Raw genomic sequence first — 9402 nt, forward strand, 5'->3', positions numbered from 1 at the left:
ACACCACCACGACGTACTAGGCTCCTCTCAGCTTGGAGGAGCTCCAGAGGCGCACACTCAGGAGCAGCCAGAGGTCACACCTGTACAGGCAGGACGGGTTGGCCGTGCCATACCCCCGGACCGACTCACGTACTCCCAGGGGCACGTTAGGGCGCAGGGTAGGAGGGACAGGGGTAAGAGGCCTCGTCAGTAGTGTTCTACCTCTTCAGTCCTTATGTGACCGTTTCTTTTGGCTTACAAACTTGTAAAGCAGTACTACTTTTGCTATTACTACTGCAGTACTACTTGTGTTTGTCTCGTCTACATAGTTCTTATCATTCATATGGTGCTAGAACAACTTATGCTCACGACAACACACTTTCGGCGCTTCACGGTAGTGTCAGATCCAGTAGCGCGCACAGTCCGCAACAGCACACATGAAAAGCGGCAGCTCGAGTAGTCACTATCAACTTTCGGCACTGCCTGCTGATATAAAGTGAATCATGCCCGCTCGTGCTCGTCTTGTCACATCTAATGAATAATGTATCTCATTGAGTTCACATATATTGCACTGAAAACGACGTTATATAATTGACAATCTGAAGGCAACCTCTTCATATCTTCTTTCCCACTAGCACACAACTAACGAAAATGAAAGCGTCATTCCTTGAGCGTCTCAACTGGCGAAGCGATCCTTTTGCTGGTTGGTTTCCACCATGGTGTGACCGTCCTTTGTGCGATTGTGGGGATGGATGCATACTCAAGTCTTCCCTCATGATACAAACTCGGGGCAGGAGATTCTTCCAATGCGCGAACTTTGATTAGGTATGCTTCATCTATTCGAAGTTCAAATGGATAAAAAAACTAACTTCTTCGTACACAATTGTAACATCTTACGCAGACATATCGTCCAATGTGCAACTTCATTGAGTGGGTAGACATAGAGAACCCACAAAACGACGGAACACGTGCATACCCACGTAGTGAAACAAGATCAGACTACCTAAGGCGGAAGGATGAGCATGAACGTCGAATTGCTGCTGAGGCTTTAGAATGGTAGGTAAATCCCCTAGGACTCCCCACGTGGCGTGAGCGTCCGGAGTGTCGTTGTGGTGACCGTTGTCAGGTCATAAGGTCCGTAAGGCACCGAACTCGAGGACAAAGGTGTTTCGTGTGTCCAAACATTGTCGACGATGATTTCGTGATAATTACAATTATTCTTTTCATCACTCCTCAGTACTATCATTAACTTAACTATCCCAAAATGGATGTACATAGGAGGATGTAAGGAAATGTCAATTCATACAATGGATTGACACAGTCAGAGTTACTTCAAGTGGCGGGCCGATAACGCAACCTGAACCGACCATACAGTTCATTCATCCTTGGATGGAGTACGAACGTCGGGTGGAAATTGCAAGCTTAGACTGGAGGAACAATCCATTAGGGTTACCTAAATGGTCCGAGCGTCCAAAGTGTGGGTGCAGAGATCGCTGCCAGGTGGCTACATCCTTTGCTGAACAAACATTTGGAAGGAGATATTTTGCCTGCCCCAATGTAGACAACGATTTCGTTGTATGTTGAACCGTTTACAAAATCCGCTATGATTTGCACAAAATTACTACCCAAACTGAATAACATTACTATTTTTACAGGGCAATCCAAGGATGTGTGGATTTACTTGATGCATCGACAATGTCACTCCATCATATCATGGCCAAAAGATAACAGAGTCAGAAACACAAGTAGAGTATCAACGATTGAAGGACCATGAGAATGCAATGCATTCTGACCGACCTAGAAGGGGCCGATAGGTTACTGCATGCTTGATTCGTCGAGATCGACAAATTTGTACCGTGTATCGATGGCACTTCTTATCTATCTTATCATTACAATGTTTAATTATGGTGGTGAATTTTTGTATGCGTAAGACTAAGGGCCTATTTGGATTGCTACCAAAAACATGCCCTACCAATATTTTGGTAATTTGAATAGTACTTGTGTTTGATTTCGATTGAAGCCTATTCATTGGTAATACCTAATCTACATTTGAGATTATGTAGAACATTCTTCACTACAATTTTACATTTTGGCAGCAAACCAAATATGATCAAATGCAATTTTACCTTACCAAAGATTTGGTAGTGCCAAAACTTGCTTATATTTTGGCACTAACAAAATATTTGTACGGTGACATTCCAAATAGGCCCTAAAAATAATAAAATTGTATTTTACCAGTCTTGGAGATTTTAATCTTGTATAGTTTTCAATATAAAAAGATTTGATAACTATTGATATTTATAAAAAAATATATTTCTCAAATAAAGCATAGTATATAATCGCCCTCCCCCAGGGCGGTAAAGGGGCGCCTGCAAAATTCCAGGCCCCCCGCCGCCTCGTTGACGGCCGTCGCCCGAGAGCGAACAGCCGTCTGCCACGTCACTTTCGCCGCCCTCTGGGATGGCGATTTTTAAAAATCGCCCTCCCAGAGGGCGGTAGGCGACTACTTCTGTCAATTTTCAAAATGGAAAATTATTTTTGTAAAAATTTTAATAAAAAAAATTAAAAATAAAAAAAATTCATCTGTTTTCAGCGACCAAAACGGTGACAACGACATGGCCAGCGTGCAGGCTTCCTTGTGCATTGTTCAATGATGGCAACATACACGTGTGGTGCTCCGGTGATACGTCGTCATCGTTATCGCATGCCAGATATACCACTGATGCGTTGTCGCACTAGGGTCGCCGAATTCCGGTGTTCCTCGAAAGGTAGCAATGGGTAATGGCTGTGGCATGTCCTGTCTCGTCACCGTGCCTCTTGGCAGGTGGTGCGTGGTGGCATGGCGAGGCAGGAGAGCGCTAGGGTGGTGGTGGGCAAGCGAGGCAAGAGGTCGTTGGTGATTCTGTTGGTGACGTGCATTTGCATAGAAATCGGTGACACCTTTAAACGCTACTTACCTTATTGGGGGCAATGTCACGACGCCCCCTCGCTTTACCGTGTCTCAAGTGAAATCTCCAAGTGAAAATGTTGTTACAGATGTTCGGAATAGCGACAATGACGTTCTAGCCATCTTCTTGAAGACATTGTATTGGAGGTTCCTTGGCAGTGTGTTTATTGTATCAGGTTTGCTGGCAATGGTTTTGGCAAGTTCTGGACGAATGACTTATTTACAACTCATTTACTCTTTGATATAATATTCCCCTTTCCTTTGGTTTGACGTCAATCGGTAGCGGTGATGGGAGCAAAATTCAATCAACAAGTATCAGCCACCGATTTCGAAGATCTCGCTATCCCACTTTCCTGGTTTAAGGAAGATAAGAACAACATACAACTCTTATAACCTATTGAGAGAAATAACAGTTATATGTAGTCCGAACAATCAACCATAGATGAAAATCCATGTTTTTACAGTGGTGTTCTAGGGCTGTGTTTAGTTCATGTGCCAAATTTTTTTTTTAAGTATATGGACACACATTTGAAGTATTAAACGTAGACTAATAACAAAACAAATTACATATTCCGCCTGTAAACTGCGAGACAAATTTATTAAGCCTAATTAACCTTTCATTAGCAAATATTTACTGTAGTATCACATTGTTAAATTATGGTGTAATTAGGCTCAAAAGATTCGTCTCACAATTTACAGTCGGACTGTGCAATTGGTTTTTTTTTCATCCACATTTGATGCTCTATACATGTATCCAAACATTTGATGTGACGGAAAAGTTGAAAGTTTGAAGAAAAAAGTTGGAACCTAAACACGACCTAGGTAGTTTTCTTTGTTTTTAATCAAGCAGTAATTTTATACTCCCTTCATTCCATAATATAAGGGATTTTGAGTTTTTGCTTGCAATGTTTGATCACTCGTCTTATTCAAATTTTTTTGAAATTATTAATTATTTTATTTGTGACTTACTTTATTATCTACAGTACTTTAAGCACAACTTTTCGTTTTTTACATTTACAAAAAAAATTTTGAATAAGACGAGTGGTCAAACGTTGCAAGTAAAAACTGAAAATCCCTTATATTATGGGACGGAGGGAGTAATTCGTAATCATTCGTCGTACAACCTTTATAATAATCAGGTGTAAGGTATTTGATGTATATGTCTCAATTAATTTCATTATTAAAAGAACCCGTGAAACACATGCCTGAACAGCATAAACAAGTTTCCATCAAGATGGCTAGCGTCGTCCTCCTCGTCGTCTTCTTCTTTTAATACTCCCTCATTCTCTAAATATTTGATGCCGTTGACTTTTTTAAACATGTTTGACCGTTCGTCTTATTCAAAAACTTTTGTCAAATGTGTAAAACTATATGTATACATAAAAGTATATTTAACAATAAATCAAATGATAGGAAAAGAATTAACAATTACTTAAATTTTTTGAATAAGACGAATGGTCAAACATTTTTAAAAAAATCAACGGCGTCAAACATTTTGGGATGGATGTAGTATTATGCTGGCATCATCTACTAGACTGATTATGTAGTCATTTGATGGAACATAGTGATGACCACTACCACCGAAGAGGAAACTCTCTTCTGGAGTAATCCCCAAAGAATGTCTTCAGAAATCAGACATCGTCTCAATAGTTATAAAAAAATCTTAACAATTTTAACAGTATTTATACATGATACATGTACAACTCCATAAGTTTCTAACTCTTATAGTTCTTGGACTCAACTCACACGTGAGAAATAATAAAACAAATCCAGCATAAGAATAGTGCCGGTACTATTACTATTTACATCTGGATTTATCTTTATTATTCCTCAAGATGTAGACCAAATTTGAAGTTGATTCTTACTAGAGTGATAAATGTCACTATACCCTGCACTACCATTCTTTTCTATTTTGTTACAACTATTTCCATTGGTTTGGACAGCAAATGTATACAGGGGAAGAATATCCCGGCAAGATAATCCATTTCCGACCACTTCGTTAAACAAGGCAGGGGTGCGCCGGCACAAATGGTATGTTTGGAGAAGATTTAACTATTTGCCACTTTTAAGATATAGTTATTAAAGATTTATCACTTGATCTATAACATATAAACTCTCACGTATCTATGACATATGATTTCACTGGTAAATTTTTTATCACCACTCGTAAAAATTGTAAATAGTTAATTATTCGTGAACACGATGCAGGGAAGTACGGATGACCAATATAGCGATAATATTTCTCTTGAGAGTACAGTTAATGGCCAGCAAGGAAAGCAATCACTCGATCCATGAGCTTGACGGCCTCGCTGCTGCCGTACTTGCGGACGAAGAAGGCGTGGCCCTCGCCTTCTGACTCGAACCAATCCACCTCTCCGCCCCACCCACTTCGCTTCACGGCGTCGTAGTACGCACGTTCCCTTGGTCTTATCGGGTCCTCCGACGCCGCGCAGACCAGCATCCTCTCGCACGCCAGCTTCGTCAGGCTCGGCGCGCCGGCCGCCATGGGGTTCATCCGCGGATCGTCCAGCCCGCCCTTCGCGTCGGGGAAGATGATCGACCACCTCTTCTTGACGCTTTCCCAGAATTCCTCCGGCTCCCCTTCCATCCTCGTCTCGCCGCAGAACGAAGGGTGGAGCAAGATTGTGCCCTCTATGCGCGCCGGTACCGCGGCGTCCAGGCCACGCACGCCCACGGCGATGGTCATGTTGTGGGCTATGTTCCCGCCAGCGCTGACGCCGGCCAAGAAGACTCGGCCGGTGTCGCCGTGCTCGGACAGCCATGGGTCGGCCCCGGACAACGCCCAGTTGAGCGCCGCCCAGGAGTCGTCGTACGCCGCCGGGAGCAGGTGCTCGGGAGCGAGGCGGTAGTCGACGGAGACAGCGATTAAACGGGCCCTGGCGACGATATCGTTGATGTTGCGGTGGCGCTTAGGGCAGCTAGCTGACCCGACGACGAAGTAGCCGCCGTGGAAGAAGACGAGGATGGGGAGCTTCGTCTTGCCGTCGTCATCGGTAGCAGCCTGGATGGGTGGTAGGTAGAGGCGCACGAAGACGCCGGTGACAACGTCGATGACGACGTCTTTGGAGGTGACGCCGGTGTCGGCGTCGAAGCCGGCGGGCACGGTCTCCATGTCGCCGGTACGGTCGGCGTGGCCATCCTTGTATAATCGGAAGCTACCGGCGTCGACGAGGATCTCGCTGCTGCTCGAATCCATTGCGCAGCTCCCTTCAAGAAAGGTAGTAGCTCCCAAATCGAGCAACGAGAGAGTGGTTTTGTGTGGGGCAGGGCAAATTAATTAGCACCGCATCCCACATTTATTCTTGAGCGGCAACCATATTCTCAACTATAATAATGCTATCATATAGACAACAATAGAAAAATAAGACTCACATACTAGTAATTATATTGATAGTGACATTATGATAGAGGATCACGTATGGTTATACCAACCATCTAAATCGTTGTTTGCAACTTCCCACTTAGAATTATATTGGTACTGTAGTACTCATCTGTTTATATATATATATATATATATATATATATATATATATATATATATATATATATATATATATATATATATATATATATATATATATATATATATATATATATATATATATGGTGTTCTTTATTTTGAAATACTAGCAAAATACTCATGCTTTGTTATGGGTAAAAGAAAATATATTATAATATGTCATAGACAAAATATATTTTCATCAAATATCAGTATCACTTGTTCGCTTATTTAAATATATATAGCATTCACTTATTTGAAACAAATACTTTGTTTGAAAGAAATAATGAACTTTTCCATAATATCAGAAAATATCAGGGGCTAATATATAAAAACTGAAAAAAAATGGTGGGGTGACAGTGGCAGATTCATTGCTCCCATCACCAATGTCTTTTAAAATAGTATAGATAACATCTAATCAAGTGTCTTAGTGAAAGTATTGTTTATTTTGTTGTGATTTTTTATTAAATGTATTTCAAGCATAACTTATATTTTTAAAATTTTGAAAGAAGACAGCTGATCAAACATCATATAAAAACTAGCATTTTCATATATTTTAAAAAATAAAGTATATTGTTAAAATAGTAAGAAGATAAAAAAAAAGTACACCCATTGAGACTTGCAAGTATTAATCTTTACTATGTTGACATGAGATGATAATATTAATATTCTCCATGTGGCTCGACTGATTAACAAGGACAAGCAACATAATTCAGTTCTTTTTTCTTGAGGATGATGACAGCATTTATTAGTCCGCTAACAAATATTGCCTTCGGCAGTTCGGCCCATGGGCCGCTTCTTATTTAAGTGAGAAATCCGAGACAACACGCAACTCACAACACCCCTTTACAGGTGGTCTAAAATAATACCCGCCGGTGAAAATATAATAATGTGTATGAGAGTATCTATCCATCTTTCGAAAGATTTTTATGATCATATCATACAGATTTTTAATATTTGGATTAAAATTCAATAGACACAGTAAAAAACAAAAAGCAACTAAGAAACATCATAATGGACACTAATTACCATATCTTCAAGAAAAAGACCAAATCCAATAAGAAAAAAAATCTTTCGAGTGAGATATAGCAAAATTGAATGTGTATAGTTGGTTATTGACTACATGTGAAAATCTATTTTATAATCAAGTGTCTTATTATTTTCACATATAGTCCACCTAATGAAAAGAGTTGCAAATAAGAACGTGTCAACCGGACCAACAACATCACAACCTTAATCTCCCTCCCTCCCTCCCCAAATTCACTCTCTTCCATTTCTCCCCTTCAGCTCCCTCCCCCCTCAGCTCAATCCCTCTCTCTACGATGATAATCGGGGCCAAGGTGGTGATGGTGGTAGCAGCAACTAGATCCCAAACTCGACCTCTCTCAACAGCGACGACCAAGCGAAGGTAAGGGGTGGCAAATGACAAGGAGGATCCTGACAACGGTGGCGGACCTTGGCCGGGGCCGCCAAATCTGGTGGCAGTGGGCCTCGGTGGCAAGGGTGAAGGGGAAGGGCGGCCTCATCTTGCCGGAGCTTGGGAAGGTGACGATGATGGTGACCACTCGGGGGTGTCTACAACTGCAGGGAGGTCTACAGCTTGGTGGCTCACATGGCGTTAACTATGGCAGCTTACGGGCATAGATCTAACAGCAACAAGCCTTAGGACCTCGGGCGCGCCAGATCCAGCGACGTTGGGTTGAGAGGGCTGTGGATGTCGATGATGGGGTCTGCTGCTCGGCGATGGCGTCAACAACGATGGCAACAAACTTGTGTACTTCTAGGCGTTCTCACTGCTATAGCATTGACCCATGCATTGATTTAGGGCTAGTCGTTGACACTGAAATTGTTAGAACCATGCAAATTTTGAGTTGTTCTCGTAGAATTTGTGATTATGGATTTTGGGTAAGTTGAATTTGATGTGAATCGGATTAATGCTACTTATCTAGTTGGACGCTCAATTTTATGAATATTAATTTTTATTTTTTTTCTCCTTCTTTCCCCAGTCGGTTGGCTTAATGCTACCGTATGTGGAAACCGATTTTCACACGGGAGTGTGGAACCTAGTGTGGAAACTGACGATTTTCAAAAAGCCTTTGGTTAGAGGCGGGCAGTCCACCAGCCAATATTTCTCCTGTGTTGTGTCAACAATGTGCCTCAGTTTCTCTTGAAGATCTCACAACAATGAACCTAGTGCGGAAATTGACCTTCTCCTTTAGGCTTGCATAGATCTTCCGATGTTTGACCGACCATGATTTGAAAAGATCAACAAGTTTATTTGGTAATGCAATATCCTCCTGTGAGTATCCGACAACGGAGAAATCTATTCTAATTGGTGTGCCGAATATTATTCCCTCAAAGCTTTATTTACATTTTACAGTTTTATGTTGTACTGTCTTGATTGTGTGTAGGAGACTACTTTGTCTATTACTTTAACTAGCTGGATGGCCCGTGCAATTACGCGACTAGCATCCATATAAAATTATCTGTTTTTAATATGATTTTACTTAACATTTATTAAATAGTTATCTCTTTATGTTAAGACTTTGAAAGACCAAAGCTTATCATCCATGTGTTTCAAATTTTAAAGTTTTTAAAAGTCACTCCTTCTTATTTATTGGTTCGATCACCCACTGTTTTTATTCATTTTCCTTGGAACTTTTAAAAATTGATCTTATAATTTTTAGAGTTTATTGTCTCATTGGGTTTAGTTTTTATAATTTTTAGAAGTCCCATCAAACGCTGCCACTATACTCCTCTACAACCCATCCGTCGTCCCATCTCTTTATTGTCATTGGAATTTTAATAATCGAACATAATTATTGTTTAGGTTTATTTTTTACTTTCTAGAAGTCCCACCAAACAGAGTAGCTTTGTCACCGTACTTTTTTACGGCTCGCCCTCTACCTCATCTCTTTATTGTCATTAAGATTTTAAAATCGAACATGATTATCAT

The 9402-nt window shown here is 40.9% G+C and overlaps 1 protein-coding gene across 1 annotated transcript; it reads right to left on the reverse strand.

Annotated features, from left to right (window-relative positions):
• Window positions 1–5063: 5063 nt before the first annotated feature.
• On the reverse strand, window positions 5064–6252 carry LOC127784906 (tuliposide A-converting enzyme b1, amyloplastic-like). The gene has a single exon (XM_052312319.1). The coding sequence runs from the start codon at window positions 6141–6143 to the stop codon at window positions 5184–5186; it is 960 nt and encodes a 319-aa protein (XP_052168279.1). The 5' UTR covers window positions 6144–6252; the 3' UTR covers window positions 5064–5183.
• Between the last annotated feature and the right edge of the window lie 3150 nt (window positions 6253–9402).

The sequence above is a fragment of the Oryza glaberrima genome, chromosome 9 (assembly GCF_000147395.1).
Source record: "Oryza glaberrima chromosome 9, OglaRS2, whole genome shotgun sequence".
Taxonomy (NCBI): domain Eukaryota; kingdom Viridiplantae; phylum Streptophyta; class Magnoliopsida; order Poales; family Poaceae; genus Oryza; species Oryza glaberrima.